At 41.9% G+C, this 24250-nt stretch overlaps 1 protein-coding gene across 3 annotated transcripts in view; it reads left to right on the plus strand.

Moving 5' to 3' along the window:
- Positions 1 to 472: 472 nt before the first annotated feature.
- The window catches only part of PDE8B (phosphodiesterase 8B), an 89417-nt gene continuing 65639 nt past the window's right edge, over positions 473 to 24250 (plus strand). Inside the window, exons 1-2 of one of the 3 annotated variants that reach the window (XM_057363844.1) lie at positions 473 to 601; positions 1025 to 1189. Coding sequence is in view for 1 of the 3 variants with exons in the window: in XM_057363843.1 (XP_057219826.1) it covers positions 19385 to 19696 (312 nt within the window). In the remaining 2 variants the exon portion in view is untranslated. Of the gene's footprint in view, positions 602 to 1005; positions 1190 to 19328; positions 19697 to 24250 lie in introns of those variants that run through there. The other 2 variants (XM_057363845.1, XM_057363843.1) reach the window with 2 other exon arrangements.

A 24250-nucleotide genomic window follows, 5' to 3' on the forward strand; every position in this document is an offset into this window, starting at 1 on the left:
GGCCTTCAGAAACCTGTTTTTCTGTGCATACCTGCCACCCAAATCCTACAGTGCCAGAAACTGGAAGTAGTCTGGAGGACCATAGCAAGAATGTCTCGAGGACTGGAAAACACAGTTGGTATGAAAAGCTAAAGAGTTTGGTTTCGTAGTTCTTAAAAGAGAAGAGTGCATGGACAAAGAGTTTGCAGGCATGGTATTGAAGAGGATGGTAACCAGTTGTCTCCCAAATTTATGAGGAAAGAAACAAGCACGAATGTTTCACGAGCCTAATGTACAGGACAAGATGACTGAATTTGGAAAATTTTTCCCTTTTGTGGATAAATGTCATGTAATCTCCAGTCAGAATGCACATTTATAATTGCACAGCAAATTGCACAGCTGTTCCCAGTGAGTTCTTGTTTTGTACAAGGTCCGGCGTCCAGGAATGCATCCAGGGTYGAAGTTCAGGAGCTTCTTCCAGCCCTGTTCTCACTGGTGTTACATGCTGCAGAGAGCCTGTACAGGAGCAACCTAACAATGTTGTTGGATCACTTAGGCAGGGATCAGCTTGTCAGTCAGATTGCCAGCAGATCACCTCTTGAAGTACCCCATCTCTTCAACTGTAAGTTGTAGAATAATGGTATTTGGATGGGCTTTTTTTTACCCTGCACCTCACCCTGTTATTKGTACATCTCTAAGACTAAGGCATTTGCAAAAGCAACAGAAACCTTTCCTTTTCTGAACTTCCTTTTCTGAACACCTTTTCAGAGTTAAATGAATTCACATGATGCCACTGACCTCCATACTGTGCAACCTTTACATCTTGATGGTATTGGACTCCTGTTCTATGTTTCATTTCAGTGTGTTCTGTGAGACTAAGTGGAACTTACTAGGAAATTGATTTTTTTCTAAATGATTTTTCTAATTTATGTCTCTTGTTCATGTTTTCCATTTCATCTTTGATTTCATAGATCTCTCTGTTCTTGGTTGCAGTTTTTCCTGCTGAGAAGTGCTGACTGCTGTGTACCATACATTTTTCTTGTAGAAATACAGCTATAATAGTGAAAAAAAAAAATACTGTCTTCATATTAATCAGCAAAGAACGTGTCCCTGGCAGCTTCTGTTCAATCTGACCCCAACATGGAGGATGATAAAACAACCTGCAGTACTGATTTAAGTGCCACATCTCTTACTGAAAAATAAAAACTTGGTAAGTGTGCTTTTGTCAAGACCTATTTATGCATCTAAAAACTCAAAAGCATTTTCTTGGTGTAGATGTAGATTTAGATGTAAATTRTGTTTTTCACCAAATACTGTCTTTCATACTGGCAATCTTACCTCTAGCTATATAGGACTGTAATTCATGGATCTGTGCATCATCACATGTGAATGTGGCTAAGCAATCCTCAGCAGGTCAAAAGCCCTGGAGCATGGTTTTCTGTAATGATGGCCTCATTCTTTGACATGATTTAACCTCCCAAGATCATTCAGTGTGAACAAATTGAACCTTCTAATAAAGCTGCCAGAACTCATGTTGTTGAGGTCCTCCAAGAACCTAATGTCTCTTCAGACTGCTTGGAGAAAATTTGGAGGAAGTGAATTCCAGGTAGGGGATTTGCAGCCATGGTAGCCTATGTCTGTTACAACTGGAAGTCCTGAGGCCAGGTCCTGTCTTCACATAATTGAGGTGGGCTAATTWAAATACTGTAAACCTAGATGCAGACTTTGCTTTGGGCTAAATCTCATATTTTAGCATAAGCCTGTGCTTCTCTGACCCAAACCTGAAGAAAATAAACTGGGTTTAAACTAAGGGCAGACTGATTTTTGCTGGTTTTTGCACTGAAAAAACTATATCAAGGTTTAAATCACTTCTTTGAAAGAAGACCCGCAATTCTGCATGCAGGCRAGCCTTTAAGCTTCAATTTGTTTGTGTGATATAAAGATCAGAGAATACAAAGAACATCCTTATTCTCCCACCAGCTCTGATCCACTCATCTCTCTCTTCACTTGTTGTTCTCTGCTGGGCCCATGAGATCATCTCAGTTTGATTGTTCRTTTGTGACTGCAATAATAATTTTTTAGAAGATGAGACGTGGTGAGAATACCTGTCCTAATGCCATTGAAAGGATGGTGAAAGATAGGCTGATGACCTGGCCAGGGCTGCAAGTAGACTCTAGAAGTGCGGTTTTCCTTTCCTAGGGCTGATTTCAGTGTCAAGTCTATTTGCCAGCATAGCATGCTGATGTGCCATCAGATTTCCTAAATACTCAGAGGAAGGATTTGCACTTACAGCTGCACACTGATGAGTGCCCCTTCTGATTCCCCTCCCCCAGCTCATTAACATGCATGTCTTCCCTTATTAGTGTTCGTCATTATGTGAACAGCTGGTAACTGTTCTGTTTTTCTTCTCATCAAAAAGAAGGCTTCACAGCCATGAAGAAAATTACTATTAGGTACAAGCAATTTTTAATACTGACTCCAGGTTCATTAATTTTTTCATTATCGTTCTCATCATCATCATGGCAAGGGTGGGCAGGTAAGCTGTGGGCCTTATTCTCATCTCACTGGGAGCAGTATAAAGGGAGAGAAAGTCTTCCAAAGGCAGCAGGCTTACACCAATGCAAACTGGGGTGAATGCAGATCAGAGTCTGACTCTCATTACATTTTTCATGCCTGCCTTTAAAATATGAGTAGTTTCTCTTCCAAATCCATTTTAACTGTAATTAACTGTAATGAAGATTCTTTTTCTGCTTGTATTTCTGAAATACATGCTCCACCAAAGATTTTAAATTACCCTTCTCCTACATGTCTTATGATCAATGTATAAATTATTTCTCTCATGTATTTTAAGGAGAAGATGAAAAAATAAAAGATAATTGGTAACTAGACACATTTGCTGGGGTTCTCACTTTGATTTTTCTCTCAGGAGATGTTTGGTTAAGATGGAAGATGCATTTTTAGTGGACCATCATGGCTGTATTCAGACTCAGGGCAAGGACAGGTCAAAAGATTTTGTGAGCTGTCTGAAATACTCTAGTATTTAGATCTCCACTTTCCAGGCTGCGGACCATTTCTGGAGTAATGTTTTGCCCTGGATTTTTAAATTACATGGGAGGGTTATTGTCTTCTATACTTTTCATCCAGCACATAAGATATTTTCTGTTTTTTCTTCTCAATCCATAAGCTTGAGAACAGTCATTTTCCATAGGAACCAAAACAATATACTCATGAACAATTTTTGTCCAAGTGTGGGAAACTTAGTAAGCTGTAATAGAGGTAAGAGAATGTAAAAGTTGGACTTTGGTCTGACAGTATGAGTTCAACTCTTTCTAGCTACAAGTACCTTTACTATGGCAAAATCTCCAGGAACAGTGTCTGATGGGTCTAGAAATGTTGTAAATATAGGAGATTGCCATAGCAAAAAGAGGTCTCATGCTATCTTGAATGAATTTTCTTTTAATAGTCTCCCACAGCCTCTCCCTCAAGACTCCTCTCTTCCCCTTCCATCCTGGTGGAATGGAGAGAAGAATTGAAATAATACTTCTRTGTTGAGATAAGAACAGTTTAATAATTGAAAATAGAATAATAATGGTAAATAATACTGATACTACTAATACTGACAACAATAATAATGAGAAAAACAAGTACTGCACTCTGCAATTGCTTAACACCCAATGACCAATGCCAGASCCCCCTTCACAAACACAGATGTACCCCCCTTCCAAGTATCTCCCCTCCAGTTTATATACTGGGCATGACGTTCTGTGGTGTGGAGTACCCTTCTGGGCAGTTTGGGTTACCTATTCCAGCTATGCTCCCTCCTAGTTTGTTTTTTTTTACCTCCTCACTGGCAGAGCACGAGACAAGGGAAAAMGAATCCTTGGCTTAGGGTAAATGGACTTAGCAAACAGCCAAAACATCAGTGTGTTATCAACACCATTCTCATTCAGAATCCAAAACACAGCACTGTCATAGTTACTGAGCAGAATTAACTCTACCCTAGCTGCAACAAGGACAAAGAGCAAATAGTTTTTGCACTTCTTGGACGTTGAACCCAACTGATAGTAGACTAAGTCAAATAGTTGTGGAAAAGAGCAAACATGAAACATATTCTGTAGATATTTAAAAATAAGTTAATTTTTTCTTGAAAAATATGGAACTGTAAAGATGTGATATATGAACACTATAGATTAGATCACTCTCCACTCTTTTTCCAGATTAAATACAAGTGCAAAATAGTGCATAGCCTTGTATTCCRACCAAACAAATTTAGTATATTCTGCAATTAAGTTAAAATGCACTTTAATGTAGGTATATTGGAAACCAGTTCAAAATTGACTTATGTTCCCTCCATATCTCCCTCTGTATTGTTATACTGTCTTACTATTTTTCATTTAATTCTAATCTCACATTGCAAAGAAAATTAGTTTGAAACAAAGTAGTAGTAGAATAGTTTTAAATGGACAGAAGTCTTTAATCAGTCAGATGACCTGAAAATTAAGGAAATGCTGGAAACACTGTGCTAAAAGATAAATAATTAAATTGGTTTTGAATGTTATGTTGTTTCCAGTCTTCCAAATGAAAATATGCACAGTGATCAATTGTCCAAACAAAGTCAATGACATACTACGTTCTTCGGCGTTCTTCCCCTTGTGGGATCACGTTTTCATCTCTGAACCTGTTTTTTCTGAGCCACTAGAGGGTGCTCAGATAGCAGCWTTACAGGGAATTTATAAAGCATCATTTCAGGGTTTTGGGGCTTTTACGGAGCTAGCCTTTAATTCACATGTTCGTACTTGTTTTGGCTGTTTTTTTTTATTTGCTTGTTTGTTTTCTCTCTGACTCTTTATTTAGAGCTTCTGCAAGGTGAGGGGTTCTGCTGAATGGATTAGTTCTTCATTGTCTTGGCATTATTTTGATGGTCAGCACAGCACAAATAGCCTTACTGTGTCGCTCCTCACATCATGGCCAAACACATCTTAGTAGTCAAAAAATGTGAAATCAGCATTAAACAACAGCTTTCAAGAGATTAAAACAGATATGCTAGAGTCCAGAAATTCAGGACCATTGCAGGATGAGCAAACATGTAGTACATGGCTCACTCCCTTCTCTATCCCGTTCTGAAAAAAAAAAAAAAAAGCACATATGTCTTCTCCAAACTTACCAGCTTCCATTTCCTATGCAAGGAGACATTCCATGTTCTAAAACTATTCACTTTGTCACCATACTAAAAAGCCTCAGTAAATACACAGAACATGCATAAGCATCATGCATAATGAGTGTTGCCACTCTTCTATAAGTACATTTCACTGTGCTGTGTGATGTCATCCTGTGTTAAAAATCTCCATCAGGTGGGAGCTTTTGTGGTGACTTTAAAAACTTTGTGTGTGGAGTCTTCTATACCCTCCAGGGATAAAGGCAGGAATTTTTACAATATCAGGATGTCTGAACAGCTAGCAACAAGCCACATAGATTAACTAGGCTTTGGCACTAATTGAGTAATCTGTAGAACACCACATACCTTGACAGTGCCAACAAAACGCAAACAACATTGTTGTTTTCCCCCATTTCTGCTTCAGTCTACAAGGTAGTTTGAGAAACTGTAAAGAACAGTTATTTAATTAAAGACAGATTTGAGAGATTATAGCTAAAAAAAAATCCCAAACCAAAATCAAGCACACCTTAGGGGATTCCTGGAATTAATGGATTAGAAGGAAAGAGATCACCCAATGCACAAGAAGAAAAGTATGTATGGCTGTACGGTATTGGCAATTTTCAAAGGTGTGTGAGGAAAAGGAGGTAAAGTCTGTAAAGAAAGAGTTATGGAAAAGTGCCTGACCACCTTRTGGATACAGAACTGAGAGACTTTGCTGTATATACCTGTGCAGGCATATTGTGGATGAAATTGCTGCAGAATAAGCCAGAGATTTTAGTTGCTTGGGTTAGAATGTGATTTTTCATGGACAAGRACAAGGAGTTTTCTTAGAGTTTCAATGAATTCATTCCCTTTGAGAACAGGCTGTACCTCTGATTCTTTTCTTCATTGTCCTGTGCAGAACCGGGTATCACAATTTCTTCAGGGAGGTTTTGTTGACCTTCTGCTGAAGCAAATATATCTGTATAATTGTGGTCTTACTAAGTACTAGCTGATGCTAAACTACTCCTTGTGCAAAAAAAGATGAAAAAGTAATCCATCTGCCTTCCATACTTTTGATCCGTATCATTTCAGAGTCATGTGAGTGAAAGAGCAGCAGTAGCTATAGATAATGATCTTCTTGCAATGGGCAGAAGCATCATATATATGCAGTTAGATTAGTTTAATTTTGATCATCATAATCCTCTGTCATAAGACAGGATGAACATGTGATGATGGTCACAGATAGGAGGAGGCATAATTTTTCTCTCTTGATTTTATTTGATCATTCCTTTTCTTCACTTGATCTTTTAATCTTTAGAATCATTCTTCCGATTGTGCTCATTGAACTAGAAATCATGATTGTCCCTGGAGTGAATGGTCACTGTCACTATTGACCTTTCTAGCAATATGGAGGACTCAGATAGATGGGAATATCATGAGCTTTCAAAAGAACTGTTTGATGGAATAGCAAGGAAGCAGAAYGCAGAAAGCTGATTTAAGGGGTTACCACTTAATTACAGGAAAATTAAGTAAAGAAAGCAAACAGAATCCAAAACCTTGGAGGTGAGAGAAAGCTGGTGTGAGAAGGCAGTCATGCAAACTATTATTGCTGAGGAAAAGGTTTTTTGGAATAGAAAGCCAAGGCATGATCCTTTAAGATAGATGAGGCAAGAGGGCAAAACCTGTATGAGAGAAAATGCTCACAGATGTGGAAAAAGAYACAGGGAAGTGAGAAGCAATGGGATGAATCTGGAAGTTTGAAGGGAAAATGAGGCAGSATAGTGTCTGCAAAAGCCCATTTTAGTGAAAAGTAATGGGTACTGTGATAAGTCCAAAGCAGCATGATTTTTTTTCCTGGGGTTTGTTTCCTTCTTTAACTGAAATTGTGGTATATGTTAGTATCTGAAATAACCTACTATGGAAAAATAATCACTTTCATACAATGCACTGAGAACCCATTATGTCATTTTAAAGTTCAGGTTTTAAAATTGATTTGAACTTAGTTTATTGATATGAGCTGGAAACATTGCACACAGTGATTTCCAATTGCAAATACAGAATATTTTGCCTACCTGACTTGTGGATGAGAATGGTCTGGGTCAGCAAACAAGTTGCAAGGTATTGTATATGGTTGCAAATGGTCTTGCTTCCCTAGATTTTTCTAGGAGGTGTTTTCCAGAATAGATAGGACTACCCTCTGACCTGAAATCTCATGTGTTTATTCCATTGCTAGAATTAAGTTGAGGAGGAGTGGTAGCTTTCTTACTTTTGTCCTTGTAGAATAAGTTGTCACTCAGCTGAGTCATGCCTTTGCCTTTGTGACTTTTGTGAGGAGTGCTTTGCTTTTGGAGATCTTACAGTCCGTCTGGTGGGATTTTCCAGCCTAAGGGGCCTGTGGCAAATCAGCTCCTAAAGGGGAGCATTTTCAGCTGCTCTAAGCACAGCAGCTGATAGAATCCAGGGTGCTCAGCCATCTTCCCAAGAAGGAATCGGATAAGTACTCCTACTACACAGCCATGCAGAGCACATAGAGCAACCCAGCACAGTGGCAAAGAAGATGGCAAGATAGGTAGGATCTGGTTGATACTCCTCCAGCAATCCATCCTTACCTCTGGTTGAACTGCAGACTGTGATCAGATTGGGAGTTCTTGRCTTGGCAGATACCGTGTTGCCACTTCTTGACTAAAGCTACTGGTATGCAACAAGCAGTTTGGGGACTCTGCCCCCCAGGTTTTTGAATTTCAGGCTGCCTTCAGGACTGAGGAGCGAAAGGTTACTGCACATCTTTGTTGCTGCCCTTCAAGTATTATGCCTTGAACACTCCACAGCTTTTTTTTTGCTCTCATCTGCCATGTGCAAAGGACTTGTGTGCCTTTTGTGCAGATGCATTTTTAACACACCTACTACCAGGGCTGAAGAAAGTAGTGAAGACGCTACTTGGATGCTTCTTGGAGGGCAACACAAGTCATCTTCATTGCTTGTGGAAATAAGCAGATTGCAGCTGTTTAACTAAAGACAGGACTGTGCATCTCAGAGAGAAATGTGTAGTTCTTCCACCAGATCATTCACACATTGGTATGTTTTATTATGCTCTTTATGTTGTTGCTTTAGGTTTTTTTAAAGTGTTGCTCCTTTTCAATTCCTGCTTGGGAAATGGTTTTTCTCCAAGTCTGACATAACTACAACTTACTTTGTAGACACCATGAGACCCCAAAGGTCTCATGCAAAGGATACACTATTTTAATGTTACCTGTAGTGGAATGGTTGAGTGACTTATTTCTGCCAACTGCTCGACCTAATGGATTTTCAATATATTTCTAGTATTAAATCACTTCAGTCATTCCTAGAGTAATTCATGCTTGTAGTGCTACACTAATTCATCCTTATGTATAACAKCAAAAATGCCAAAAGGAAGTCAAACTTTCTACATCGAGTCTGTTTRTAGAAAGCCATGACTTGCACATCTGTGTACTAATTTTGGTACAATGGCTCTGTGTTAGACACTATAACACGAATGAAAATGGTTCTTTTGCTGTATCTTTCTCATTAGTTTCTGTTTGTGCAAGTTTGTTGCATTATTGCAAGGAGAAGAAAAAATTCTTATTTCTGTACAATGAGCTGGAGAGAGTTTTCTTAAGCTGGATAGTGCTTTCTTAACATTGGAGAGGTTTCAAATACACATGTCAAAACATTTGTGTTCTAGCAGGTGCACAAGTATTCATTTGTAAACATTCTGTTAACACATGTCTTGCACAGGTATATTGTCTTTTGTCCCAGAACTGATGAGTTTTAAAAATGTCGGTGACTCACATGAAGTTTATATTCATCATAGTTACCTTGGCATGAGCCTTGTGCCTGTCCATCCATGCATGTATGTCACACAAGTACACAGTCTGTGATGTAATAATCATCTTTGACAAAGATTGCTTACAACACAGTCCTGCTGTGGAGTGCTCTAAAATAGTGAATTCATGTTTGTGTGTTTGGAGCGTTACCCTGAGAGATTACAGACACAGAATGATTCATGMTGTTTCCTTCTTTTGTGCCCCAGCCAAGTAACAAGATTCTGCCAAGTATTTGTAGCTCTTGAAAGCCATGTTCATGTCTTTCCAGGAGGGAAGACACCCTCAGTAAGTATGCAGCCTGCCAAAAGGAGAGGAAGAATTTCCCTACAATGCCTAAGATGAGTACTCCTAGTTTTATAGCAAAATTTATGTAAATGAATGCTCAACAGCAAATTCCCAAAGCTATTAGTTATTGTTTGTTTATGGGAGACTGTAAAAAGTGCAGAGAACTTTGCCTGAGTTAGAGAAGATTTTTATTTTATACTGCTTTTAATATGAACTTGCTCTGCAATTCCTTATTTTTTGAAGAACACAATACAAATCAGGAATCACTGAGTTTCTTTGAGCTGTTTCCCAAATAGAATGTCTCCTTCCTCTGCTTCTATTAGTGGCACAGCTTACTACAGAACCAGGAGTGGACCATATTATCCATGCATAATGACAGAACAAAACAGTGTCTTCCTGCTGACAAAAGGACTTGTCCTAGGTGTCCTAAATATACTTGAGAGTGAGAACATCTTATCTGAAATACATGGTGAAATGTATGTTTCTATTCTAGACAAAAATATCTTAGAATTATTGATTTGGCTAGTCTGGCTCCTTGAACTGGGTTTTCAGTATCTGGTAGTTCTTCTTTAGTGTTGTGTAGTGTTCTCTTCCGATTTGCATTAAATCTAGAGAGAAATAATAGCCCTCATGAGTATTTGCCTTGTGTGATGTTTGTGGCTTTCTAGGTTGTAGAAATTTTGCTATGCTGTTTTTATACTATTTTTATATCTAATTRCTTTTTATTTACTTCATACAAACATAAAATAGTTTCATCAGACCACATGTGTAACAATAAGTGGATTGTCTGTCAACCAATGAACCACTCCAAGGCAAGATAAGAAGTTACTGTGTACATCAACTGATGCAATTTATAACATCAGCTGATATGTACTTAAAATATTATGGCATTGACTGCATACAAAGATTATACTGTGAAATATTAACTACAGCAAATTAAATAATTGATACACTCAGAAGCCTATGGATAAGAGGACGAGTGCCTTGCACTCATGTTAGCAATCCCATCAAAGTCAAATGCTATCACAACTATCTGAAGTCTGCTGGAAACTCTTTGGACTGACACCCCTCACTCTCAAGTAACCTGTGATTTTATTTCATTCCCATGGTTCTGAAGATCAGGCTCAAGAAATGGGATTGGAAGTGCCCAAGAACCAGGCCCCTAAAAAGCAGCATAAAGCCCACAGCTTTGTCACCTTCATCTTTTATATGAAATAGCAGTTAATTGCCCAGGAATGTAAATTTTTTACTACTGTTACTTCTATTTATTAACATTGTTATTATTACTTCTATTGAATGGCACTTCCTCTCTGAAAAATGGATCCTTCTTAGCCAGTGCCACAAGCGATACTTTTCTGATTACAAATCACATGAAAAATCTCTGTCAGGCAGTGTCCTGTTCATCCAGCTGTGCTCTACTAGAGAGTATTGTTAGATATCTGTTTACCTCAGCTTCTGACATCAACCCTTGATTTTTTTTCTGTTTGTTCTTGTGGTGATCTGAAAACCTGGGGAGAGATTAAATTCAAGCTTAAAAAAATAATGAAGGAGAAATGTAGGGAAAGGACTGTGAGGACACGGCATAAAATCTATTTTGCTGTATCCAAAACTTAGTGCTGTGGGCACTTTAGAGCCCCTGTGTCCAGATGAGCACTCTGCCCTGATTGTCTGTGTAAGATCCTTCTGGGTTTTTGTTGCAAAGGCAGCATGGCTGCACAGAATGTCAGGAGTATTTATTTAGTCCCTAATTTATCTACCTGGGCAAAGCAGGGTTCCAGGGCTGACTGTGATGTTTTCCTATCTGACCATTATTTGAAACAACTGGGCAAAGCTGATCCTGAGATTTGGCTGGTTGACATCTGGCAGTTGTGCAGAGGTGCTAAAGAAGAAAGGTTATACCTCCTCTGAGACTGTATCAGGGATGTAGTCCCAGATATCCAAAAATATGGCTGTGTGCTGCTGAGGCTGTAGCAGACCTCCCATCCACCTTATCCATGCAAGAGCAGGAGCTTTGAGAGAGTGTCAAGGACACAAGCTCTTGCAGATGTATGGCCACAAAAAGGAGGATGTTCTGACCTGCTTTTGAGGACATTTCAATRTGTGCATCGTCTAGGGTTTCTGGGGAGCTCAAGGATCATATTTGCTGACTGTGTGTCTTTTCCCCTAGAAATAGGGCAGACTTTCACAGTTCCTAGCCTCAATCTGACATAACTTGCTGATCCACACTGGTTCTGCTTCTCCTGTCTAGAACTAGTTTTCTGCACAGGTTTAGTGCCTTGGGTTTATTTTGTGTATTGGTAGGTGGGGTCTTGATGGTTTTGGCTAGACAATTACTGTGACTTGACATCTACTTTTCCCACAACTCCCAGTGATCTTTAATGTTGCTCTGCTTTTGTGACATTCATATGCTATACACTGCCAGGTGAGCAAGCCTTCGGCTTTTTTTTTGCATAGGGATTTTTTTTTATGGTGGTGTCTGAGTATCTTATAGAGTTCCGCCATTGAGGTCTTCTGTACCTCTGCACAGCATCAACAATATTAATGAACTCTGCAGAAATAGCAATATTCCAAAAGGAGAAACAGACATTCACTATTTTTAAGGCATGAGGGGAGAGAGTCATTCCAAAGTGAGATGTCATTCCCAAGAGTATTCTTTCCACCTACCTCATGTTTGCTGTRTACTAGAATATCACAAATTTGAAAAAATAGGCTGTTTGAAGTATGTTTCCGGTCCCACCTCTGGCAGTCGAGATTTGCTTCAGATCATAGTCATGCTGCTCCTTCTGCACTCTAGGCAATTTGCGTCCCTTCTGTTCAGGGGGAGGGCAAAGTGTGAGGCTGAGTTTTACCGAAGGATCATGAAAAGCACCAGCAACGAGCTATCACCTCTGCGTGTGAATTTACCGATCTCTCTCAAAGGCTGTGTAACTCCTAGCCGTATGAACCATGCCAGGCTCAGAGCACTTGGTTCGCCGTACTTTCCTGGGCGCTTTACCCCATTACTAAATGTTCCCGATCAGACCAAACAATGATCAATACAGCGCAGGGGCAAGAAGGGGTGTCCGCGGGGTCAGGATAACCAGAGGAATCGGTTTTGCGCTCCTTCCCCACAGGAAGCTCAGAGAGGAAACTCATCTTTCTAGAGCACTTCCAGCAGAGCGGGGCCGGGCGCGGGGCGGCGGCGGGAGCTCCGGGGGAGGGCCGGCCCTGGGGAAGGTGGTGGCGGCCGCTGTGCCCGCCCTGCTCACCTGGGCAGTGGTGCCAGCGCTCCGCGCCGCTCCCTTCCGCTCCTTGGAGGATGAACGGGCCGGAGAGGAAGGTAAGGGGAAGCCGGGCGGGTCGMGAACTGGCGGGACGACCCCAGGTACTGCACCCTGCTCCGGGTGCACGAAGCCGGGACACGACGGCGTCGGGTGCTGACATTCTCCGGGCGTTCTCTCGCTCCGGTCGGCACGGCGGGACCGGAGGAGATGTATCCGACCGCCAGTGCCGCCGCGGCGTCCCCCCGGCCCCGCTGAGCGCTGGTCGGTTTGCCGGGAATGTGCTCAGCAGTGCCCAGAGCCCAAAGGCAAGGAGTCAACCTTGCCGGTGGTGCCATGACCACCGGAGAGGGATTTGCTGTGGAGATATTCCCGGAGGGGAATAAAKCAAGGGAGAATTCTGTTGTTGAAGAAATAACGAGCTAAGATCAAGCGGCTTGTTAGCGCTGAAGTGCTGCTGGGGGGTCTGTTCAGTGCTGGCAGGAGAGCTGCAGTTGCACTTCTTCACTTTGAGTGCTGTTAAGTATTTGATATCTGCCAATCCAAARGCAAAGCAAAGTGTTTGCTGGAAAGCAGCAGCTTAGGCCTTTTAAATGTGGTGTGATCACTGTTGTTCTAGAAAATTTGCTCATAACTAGAAGAATTTGGCCACTGTCCTGCCAGAAGTTAAGCTTCTTGGGGAAATACTAACATCTATTGCTGCTGCTGGTGGTTGAAGAGTGTTGTTGCTATGTGTTTCTATAGGTTACCTTTCCTCTTCAAAGCAGTGTAGTAAAGGTGTGCCATGTCTCTCAAAATAAAGCTGTCAATAAGAACAATACAGATTTGGCCCATTCTAGGGAGAATGACTGCAGGTGCCTATCTCCAGAAGGGAATCTGCATCCCTGGAACAGTTCATTACCTATCAGCTGTGAGAAGCAAAATCAGACTGCATCTTCTCCTACCCCTAGGGAGGGAGAAACAACTGCGGACAGAGACGAGCAGGAACCAATACACTTTGTTGCTCGCACACAAAGGGGTGGAGAAGGTAGAGGGTGAAGGAACGCCCCCTGCCCCTATGTGCACTCTTAGCACTAATTGTGCCTGGTGACTTATACAGTGTCAAAGGCTRCTAATGGAAAGGGAACCAGACTGCGTTCCCTCTTCAGCTTTGCTSCCTTGAAGCAGGCTTCTTTCTCCACTTGCAAAATATCCATAATGCAAAGTATTTTATAAAMTTCTGGACAAAACTGAACTAAGTGGCATTGTCCAAACCAGTCAAAATCTGACTGTTAAAAAATATCAAAGTCAGATTCTATGGTAAGATTAGCAAGCAATTCCAGCAACCTCATTCTATTGAACAATACCTACCTGAGGTTATATTTTTTGTAGGCTTTTGCTACTGGGAGACTCTTACTCACAGTGTTTACAGAGACAGTGTAACAAACTCATAGTAAATTAAAACACAATTGTGCTGCAATGAGTGATTTTTTAAAGTTATGAAATTAGAGAAATTTGGGGCAGGAGTTTAAAGAAAAAGGATTCTTTTGTTTTTCAGTTGAGTTGGAGAGAGGTCATTGCTGTCAGTCATGTTCCTCTTTATTTCTTTGTTAAGTAAATAATTGGATTTGTGGACTGAAAACTAGACTTTGCTCTTTCTCAAGCAAAAGTAACCTTCAATTTAATATCTCTTTGCTTTCCAAGTGCCATGATTTCTTGTATTGTTGATGAATAAAAGCGTAAGGTTTTTGCATTTGATAATATATTGTACATTATCAAAGTATTGTAAAGTTTTGTTTTCTTTTTTTTTTTTTTTTTTTCTAATGAAGCAGAGGTATACAGAGAAGAGTTCTATTCTATTTGTCATGATTATTTTCCCCATATTTAGTGCAAGTTAAAAACAGTGCAAGTAGTCTGGATAATTTAAATAATTTGTAGATACTGACTTTGATCTAATCTGGATATGCAGGATGTTAGTTTTTACTGTAGTTAAGAAATTTGTTGGACAAATGTGAAAGGACTGAAAAACTGTTGAGCCTCCTAAAAGCTTAGTAAATTTTTTTGTACAGGCTTATTTATACATTCTTAAACTGGTTTTACAGTAAATGAACCATGAACAGAGCTAACTGTCTTCAATAGGTGGTTGTCAAGTACCAGATTTTCAAGTCTCTGTAAAATACGACCTCTCAAGTAGTATATTCTTACTGCGATGAACTGGGATTTACAGATGATACTTCCAATAATGCCAACATAAACTTAGCAATCTACTTGTAGCATAAAGCCTTAATATTGAGGTCAGAGTGAAGCCTTCGACTGGCTTTGGAAGGGATATAAGTTTTGAGGAGAATATTTTTCTCATTTTGGAGGGATTTGCAGGTGTAAACACCATAGAGAATATATATCCACTGCATTTTACTGGAAAAAAACAGAAAGACAAGATGCTTCAGGGTTCCCATGCTGGCTTCCAGAATCACTCATATACTTAAATTCATCATGCTGAAATTAGTCATGTGTAAAAAACTGGTTTTCTGTGAGCATAAAATTTGTTAGGATTTATAAAGTTGCAGTTAAAGCCAGCAAAGACTCTTCAGTAGTGGAAAAACTGATACATGTGAATATTTTCCAGTGGCTGGATGCACTGACTTCATTCTGGCACCATACTCAGTATGCATTTCTGAGAGCAGATTCTCCTTCAGTATATCTGTCCCTTCTGTAAGTCCTTGGTTGAATTAGCACATGCTGCTCACAGTAAAGCCTTAGTGGTCAGTAAAGCTTTATTGGTCATCAGTCAGGAAGTACTGCAGCAAGATGACTGCAGGAGCATGACTTGAGTGTGCCATAAGAGGCGGTGCAAGTGTGTATGTGTGTGTTTTAAATACTCCCTCTTCCTCCTGTTTCAGTGAATCCATKGTTGTCTTCTCACAGGCAAGATGTGGGAAGACCACTGATGTTAGGGGGGAAAACGAGTCTTTGACTTTCAAATCCTTCAGTTCCTACTTCAGTGACACAGATACGTCCCTTCTGCACCCACTCACTCAGCTTCACTCCAGCTTCTGCTCCACTGGTCATCACCTACTTGTTCTGTCTCTCTCCGTTTCTTCTGAGCACTGTGCTTCTGAGGAGAGGCTGAGAGTTGAGGCTGTTGAGCCTGGAAAAGAGCGGAGTTGGGGTGTACCTCATCAATGAATAACTAAAGGGAGGGTGCAAGGAGGACAGAGACAGACACTGTTTCAGTGGTGCCCAGTGACAGCTCCAGAGGCAATGAACATGGAATGAACTGTTACGAGAGATTCTCTCTGAACATCAGGAGGAAACTGTGAGGGTGACTGGGCACTGGAATGAGTAGGTGTCCACAGGTGTGGCCTTCATACTTGGTGTCTCAGAGGAACGTTTTCAGAGGAAAATGTTACACGGTAAATGTTTTCTCTGACATGAAAAATTTGAAWTTTTTTTCCCACCAATATGAAATAGATGTGTGGGCAAAAGTGAAGAGAAAAAAGAAGTAGTTTATTAACAAAAACACAGTGCCCACAGGACACAGATAAAAAGTAACTGTTAGATATTTAAAACTGAGGAACACACGCTGCCCCCTCCCCTACAGCTGCTCCCCATGCGGTGCAGAGAAAACGGCGGCTGCTCTCCCCTGGAAAAAGAAATGAAAAACCCACGTGGCCGCTCCCGCAACAGTGGCAAAAACCTGGATTATAGTCCTTTTCTCACTGTGGATGAAGCAGAGGGCTTAGTGTGTTTTTCTGTYGCTGGCTTGGCTTCTTCCGGAGTCCAGGACGAGACAGAACCGCGCRGCTTTCTCCCCGCCGGCCGAATTGCTCCGGAAGCAGCCGCAGAGGGGGTCAGTCCAGGGAAAGCTGTTTGCCCAAGCTAACAGCTGACTAAACGGCAACAACGTAACTCCGCTGCAGGCAGCGAGCAAGGACTCCCGCAGGGCCTTTGCCGAGGTTCCAAAAGCCCATGAGCTGAGCTGCAAAAGCAAATGGCTGCAAGGCAGTCCCGGCTTTTAAACTGCCCTTGCCACTCCTGCCCCGTCTTCTGGGTTGCATTTAAAGGCACAGGCACCTATTGGGCATTACAAGACCATGAATATAGGAATACAGGGTTGGCACAAAATCAACCCAAGACACTTGGAGACACTAAAAAATACATCCAGACAGGCCCATCCCAAGCAACCAGCTCTTGGATGGATGGGGGTTTTGACCTGATGAGCATTTCAAACTAAACCATCCTTTGGTTCTATGATTCTGTGAGTCTGCTGTCAGGCAAAGCATTGTTACTCTTTCCACTTTCCTGTTGCCTTTCAGCAGTCCACATAGTTCGCCTTCTTGCAGCCTTCACTCCTCTCAAGCATTCTGGGACTTTGCACAGACAGGYTCATCCTCTTTAGTTGTGCTCCTTCCCCATTCACCTAAAATAAACAGCATGGGGATTGCGGCTTGAGCTCTGCATTTAGTAATGCATCTCCAGACTTCTTATGCTTCTTATTCCTGCAACTTATTTTCTGGCACAAGCTCAAATGTATATCTAAGCAAGGGAAATCCATGTGAGAATGGGCAGATTCCTGCAATACTGTCTGAAATCAATAGCAAAGTTGTCCTAGAATTCAACAGGAACAGGGCAGAAACTGGAATACTAGGACATTAAGGAAACCTGAGTATTGACTGACTAAGGAAATATCTTACCTGGTAATTTAAATCAATTGAGAAAAATGGACTGTGAATATCTAGTGACACAGTTTAGGCTATGACATACTATTTTCACTGTGCTCAGTCTGCAAAGTCAAAATATGGTTTATGTTCACATCCTTTCTAGAATTTCTAAATGCTGTTGATACCTGGGGTGGGTAAATTCACATGAAAATAATCTGAAACTAYATAGTCAACAGATCTTAGAGGTCTTTTGAGTAACATCACTTACCCAAGAGCAATGGGGTTTGGGTGTACCCCTCAAGTGTATGGGTTCTGAGTGCCCTTCCTGAGCTCCTCTTTCTGTTCCAAATCTCAGGTGTGGTGTAGGGCAGGCAGCTCAAATGCCAAYGTAGATTTCTCCACCATTAACAGAAAGGAGGAGACTTAAGGAGCATTGCAAGGAAGGCATAAAACTGGTGRCTCCCGTTACTGAGTGGGGTTTTAGGAAACATTTATCTGCAGCTAGGTGCATTATGCTTGGGAGGCAGTGAGGTCTCATCCAGAACTGCAGTTTGAGCACCAAGAAAGGCTGCATGGCTGAGTGATGAAGCACTGATGAAGTCTGCTTCATTTTACTTGTGTTGACTATCTTCAAGGTTGTCCTCAAAGATAGCCACCAGCAGTGGCTGATAGCCAGCGCAGTGTGGCAGTAGGCAAACATGCAAATATGTAACATATGCAGGACATAAGCCACAAATCGATTTGTGAAAAGTGGAGAAAACAACTACCTAGAAAAATTTGATTACAAGGGCTAACATGGGCTCACTGTGGTAACTGGAAAACCAAAAATTCCTTGTCAAATAGATTGGTGATCTTAGTACAGTTTCTTGATCCACCAATCCAGTAGATTAGTGCCTGTCTATATTGCCATATTTGCAATGACCCATGAACTGTATCAGGAGAGACAGAGGCTAAACGCTCACAGTCTCTTTAAACTGAGGCATTTTAGCTGTGAAACGTAGGAATAAACTGATATCTAATTAATGAAAGTGCTTCAAAAGCATTAAGAACCAAAATATCATATTCAGACCACTTTGTCATCATCACAATCCTTGTACCAACTAAGCTTCACCTTTCTTGTGGTTTTACATCACTCACTAAAACTAGGTGGAGAAACAGTGATCAAACATCACGTAATACTGCAAAAGGAAGAAAAGGTGTATACACAAGTGTTCCTTGGTGACTGGGTTTCAGAGAAATGCTTTATTAGGCAGGAAGCATATTGCTCGGATGACATTACCAATTCTTGAAATATTTATTATGTGCCATTGAAAACAGAAAGATTTAAACTAAAATCTTGCAAAGACATAAAACCTCCATGTTTAGCTTTACACCTCCTACATAGTTTCACTGGGGTCAATGAAACTATTCACTGTGGAAAGCTAAGAAGGTGTGTAAATCTCTGCAGCAATAAACATTTTTCCTGATTATCTCCCCAGGGACTGGAAAAAGGGATTGGCAGCTGTCAGACACCTAGGGAAAAATGGCAACTTGTGTCATTGAATGTTGGCTTAATTGAAAAACGGCATTAAGAATTGTGAAACAATTCTCGCCTTTTCCCCCTAACTTGCAGTAGGTGCTATGTGAACTGCTTCCTGCCCTACCCCCAAACAACTGAGATTTGCTCACCCATTACTAAGCCACATTTTGACTGTCAAAATAAGTATTAGAAACTTCTTTTTTTAATTTTTTTTTTATTTAGCAAAACTGAGGTTGCAGGGGACGTGTGTATGTGTGTGTCTGTGAGTATGTGTAATGTTGTTCATACAGGAGGCTTGAAAGCAGACCCTCCACGAATGATGAACCTTCTCATCCTTCATTTCATCCTTTTCCTCATCCTCCTCCTTCTCCCTTTCCTCCCCCCATCCCAGGTGGACACAGCCCCGTGGTCACAGGCGGTTTCTAAGACGCTGCCGAGGAGAGGAAGGGACTTAACGGGTCTGGGGTCCCCGGAGGCGTCGCGGGGAGCGGGCGGGGGTGACGGGGAGGCGCCGCAGGGGCGGGAGTGGCCGGGGCAGCGCCAGCGGCGGGGGGAGGCGCCGGTGCCAGCGGCGCGGGGTGCGCGGCGCAGGGGCGGCGGCCCCGCAGCCCGGGCGGGCGGGCGGCAGGTGGGAGCTGAGCGGAGCGGAGCTGAGCAGAGCAGAGCAGAGCAGAGCAGAGCAGAGGTGCAGCGGGGCGGGGTGGCTGGGAAGGGAAGGGATGGGCTGCGCACCCAGCATCCACGTCTCGCATAGCGGTGTGATTTACTGCCGGGACTCGGAGGAGTCCAACTCCCCCCACCAGACCACCACGATCTCGCAGGGCACAACCACCCTGCACGGCCTCTTCGTTAAGACAGACGCGGCCGACTCCATCCCCTCCGTCCTCGCCTACCAGAGCCGGCAGCCGCCGCCCTCCGCCGGCCCCCGCCGCAAGGAGCGCAGGGAGTCCGGCGGCGCCTCCGCCCGGTCCAGGACGCCCCACTGCTGCAGCGCCGAGGCGGAGACCCAGACCAGCAGCWCCAGCGCCAAGGTAAGTCTCGTCCCTCCGGAAGGGTCTCCGGCGGTGCTGGTGCGGGTCCCCGCCGGCCGCGGCAGAGGGAGGAGGGTACGCGTAGCCAGCGCTTCCCCCGCCGGAGGATGCTCGGCGGGCGGGATGCAGCTGGCAGGAGCGGTGTCCTGGTGCCCACTGACTCACCGCAGCTGTGGCGGCCGGGCCGGGCCGGGCTGGCACTGCTGCGGGGGGGCCGCCTCGCCTGGAGCTCCCCCCGGGGGGAGCAGCAGCCGCCGGGCCCCTCGGGYTTTCTCCGCCCCGCGCCCACAGCCTTGGTGCGGCTCCGGGGCTCCCTGTGCTGGGATCGGTCACGCACACCTAGCGAGCGGGAAAAGGGTTTGTTTCGAACCCTGTGACTGATGACAGAGAGTGGGCGCCTCTGGCAGAAGCGGAATAAAATCTCCCCCCTGAGTAATTCTCACTGCAACCAGCCCGTACTTGATGCTGATTTTACTTAATTCCTTTTTCTTCCCGCCGTATTTGGTTAAAATGAACTGTTGCTACTAGGCGTGGAGGTTCGGCTTAGAACCGAACCACTGTGATCTGCACACGTATGCAAACGCACCTTGCTGGTTTAGGGCTGTGGAGATGCTCCTGGAGGGGCGGGCGGGGGCTCTGTCTGCAGGGTATCTGGAAGGCTTGGGTCCCCCTCTCCGTGGCTAAGGCAGGCAATGCTGCAACCTGCCTCTCAAAGTCTTCACTTAAGTTCACTTAATTGCACATCCTAAACATCTTGAAAAGAGATGTTTACCCTCTTTTTTTTTTTTTTTTTTTTTTTTTTTTTTTTTTTTTTTTTTTTTTTTTTTTTTTTTTTTTTTTTTTTTCCTGGGATTTTTTTTTTGGTGTTTTTTAATATCAGAGTAGGTTTTTCGTTAACTTCCCTGAAAACCTTCTAGGAATTAAATTTTCCTCTGTTGTCCCCTTCCAAAGTTTATTAACTAAAGAAAAAGTGTCATGATCCTAGCTGCACCTTAACTTACTTTTCCGTTGTACTAATAAAACAGGATATCATGTCACAAAGTAATCAAAGTATTTTGTTAGAATATCAGTTATGAATTACAAAGTTACAAAATGTTCCTTAATAATTTAAAAATTCAGAAGTCATCTCAAGGAAAACATAAGTGAGAGAAATCACAGAAAAAAAAAACTCCAAATACCCCCACAACTTATTGTCTGTTTGTTTGTTCAAATGCTGAGAAACTTGTAGAATTGCTTGCAGTCACATTGGCTGTTTTACTCATTCAGATGAGGMACCTGCATCATCAATAACTGGGACAAAATTCAAGCATGACTTTAATTTTTTGCCTTTTTTTTTTTTACATTTTAGAGTGGAATTCTTAAGACAACATGATTTCTTATTTAATGTAGAGGAGAGAAAACTTAAAACACTTTCATAACTGTTTGAAGTTTGGAATTGGAAAAAAAGTGGACGTATTTTTAAAAATATCTTTTTTAGTGTGGTAACTCAGTTCTCAATAGTTGTTTATAATTGGTTATTACATTATGTACTGTTATAAACAAATGYATTTCTCAACTTTCTAGTTATTAAAATTGAATGTATTTCAGATGTTTTCAAATTTCATGATTAGTATTGTAATATTATTGGTTCAACAAGGCRCAGTGCTGGGTTCTACCCTTGGGTTACAACAACCACAGGCTGGGGCAGAGTGGCTGGAAAGCTGCCCACAGGAAAAGGACCTGGGGGTGCTGGTGACAGCGRCTGAACATGAGCCAGGGTGTGCCCAGGTGGCCAAGAAGGCCAATGGCATCCTGGCCTGGATCAGCAATGGTGTGGCCAGCAGGAGCAGGGCAGGGATTGTCCCCTGTACTGGGCACTGGTGAGGCCACACCTCAAACCCTGTGTTCAGTTTTGGGATCCTAGCTACAAGGAGGACATTGGGGTGCTGGAATGAGTCCAGAGAAGGGCAATGGAGCTGGTGAAGGGTCTGGAGCACGAGTCCTGTGAGGAGCAGCTGAGGGAGGTGGGGGTTTTTATCTTGGAGCAAAGGAGGCTGGGGGAGACCTTAGCACTCTCTGCAASTGCCTGAAAGGAGGATGTAGCCAGGAGGGGATCCGTCTCTTCTCTCAGTCAGCTGGTGGCAGGATGAAACAGCCTCAAAGTGCTTGAGGGAAGGTTCAGGTGGGACATCAGGATGAATTCTTTATGTGAAAGATCATCAAGCATTGAAGAGACTGCCCAGGGAAGTGGTGATGTTAGGTCATAGGTTTGTCGTGATGATCTCAAAAGTCTTTTCCAACCTAGTGTATTTCTGTGACATCCAAGATCAAATCCCATCTTTGACCAATCACTACCRTCTCAACTAGACCACAGCACTAAGTTCCACATCCCATCTTTTCCAATCTAAATGAGTCTGTGGCTCTGTGATTGTTTTAGATAGTGTCACTTCTTTTTACAAATCATGAGTTTATTTGGTGTCTTGGATTTTATGTTATTTTAGAACTGTTTCAGTTATATTATGGGAAGACTTCCACTCTTATAAGAATTAAGATCTGTAAAATTATTTACAAATTTTTAAAAATTGAGTTAGAGCTGCCATTCTTATGGTCAATCCTGGCATGATTTTGTACATCACACTTCAGTATTGACTAAAAGAGGGTTGGGCTGTTACAGAACTATAATAAAGGCAAAAAAGTATATTATTCTTGGCAGACTATAAGAAGTGGAAAAGTGTGGAAGCATGTTGCTCCAGTAGTACAYGATAATATTTAGTTCCATACAAGTTCAAAAACAAAGAAAAATATTATTTATTTTCATATGAAAAGAGTGTCTAGCAATACCACATGGGTTTAGGTGCTGTAGTGCTTAGTTGCTTGTATTAGCTGCATTGGATATTCCATACCTATGGCATCAGACTGGTGGAAGAAGGAGGAAGCAAAGGGAYGTTCAGACTGATGGTGTTTGTCATCCTAAGTAGCCATTGCATGTGATGGGGAATACTCTCCTGGGAATGGCTGAGCACCTGCCTGCCCATGGGAAGTGGTGACTTAATTCCTTGATTTGCTTTGCTCCKGTGTGCACCTTTTACTTGACCTACTAGAGTGTCTGTATAAAAAATCCCRAGTTATTTCATTTTTACTCTTCAGACTCTCTCCCCATCCTTCAGGTGATGGAGTGAGTGAGCAGCTGTCTGGGGCATAATTGCACTCTGGGGTTAAACCATCACAAAATCTCATCGAACTATATTAGGGGATAAAATCAATCTACTGGTCAAATGGCTGTTAGCACTAGTATGTCGTAAAATAATTTTCCAGTTTTGTAACTGCTCAACCCACTTAAACCATGTTGCTTCATTCTGTGTTCTTAAGTGTTATTTATTTGCACAATCAAGTATTGCACTATTTACATTTGACCCTGCCTTTATACATTTTTTTAAAAACTCATCCACTTTATGGTATAAAACTAGTGTTAAAAGAAATCAACCTGTAATAATTTAAATCCTATTCAATTCAAATGAAAAAATAAAAGAAAAACCAAACAAACAAAAAATGATTCCATATCATTTAAAAGATATGGCTTATCTAAGCCTTACATTCAAAGTAAAACTTTTGATCCGTATTCATTTAGTGTGAGGTCAGTGTCACAAGGATAATTTTTTTTTGTTTTCCTTTCTTCTCTTTTTTGTTTTCCTTTCTTCTCTTTTTTTGTTTTCCTTTCTTCTCTTTTCCTGACAAAAACTTCTGAACTGTTCAGAGCATTGAGATCTGTTGGTCCCATCCTGTTCACACTGTTTGTGGGCAACCATTCAGCAGTTTTGATGGGTGGGTGTGTTTCTTTCAGTCTTGAAAGCTTAGTGACACATATCCGTGGGCTGCCTGACAAAGGTCTCAAGTGGACTTGTTAAGTGYTGGAAGGTGCATCTGCACCCTTATTTGGAGAAGGACCCACAGTTTCTGGTGCCCAGCCATACACTGTGTTACTAAGGGACTTGGGCAAAAGCACTAAATTGAAAAATCAGACATCCCTTCCCCTTGTACCCTTCTTAACAAAGTCAAACAGTATTTTATTAATACTAAAAAAAGAGTATTAATATCACGAACCCTCTATCAGCTTTGTATAAAGATACAACACATTTAGCTTACATCACTGAACCATAACAATGAGATGAGAAGATACTGACTGTAAAATGGCTGCTTCAACCATTGCTCAGTTATTGCTGGTTCTGAAGTTCAGCAGTACCAGCTATGTAGTTTTTTTGACACTTCCTTGGGGATTTGAAAAGGTAAAAAACCCCCTTACCTTATTTATGTTTACATCTTTTAATTATGGCCAAATCTCAAGCAGAAGTTGTGAATAGTTCTGCTTTACTTGAATATCTTGAGACTTAAACATTAAGCTAACTTTACAATAACATACAAGTTTCAAAGCTYCTGTTGCTAACATATCAGCTGTATGAAAGAAAACCCTCTAAACAATTTGCAGTCTTCTATTGATTACTTAATCGTATTTTTCTTCTTGAAATTACAAGAACAGCAGGTGTAATCATTTGATTCTTCCTATGCTATGTTCTTTGT

This window comes from Malurus melanocephalus, unplaced genomic scaffold (assembly GCF_030028575.1).
Source record: "Malurus melanocephalus ecotype Western Australia unplaced genomic scaffold, MMel_1.1 scaffold_31, whole genome shotgun sequence".
Classification (NCBI taxonomy): Eukaryota; Metazoa; Chordata; class Aves; order Passeriformes; family Maluridae; genus Malurus; species Malurus melanocephalus.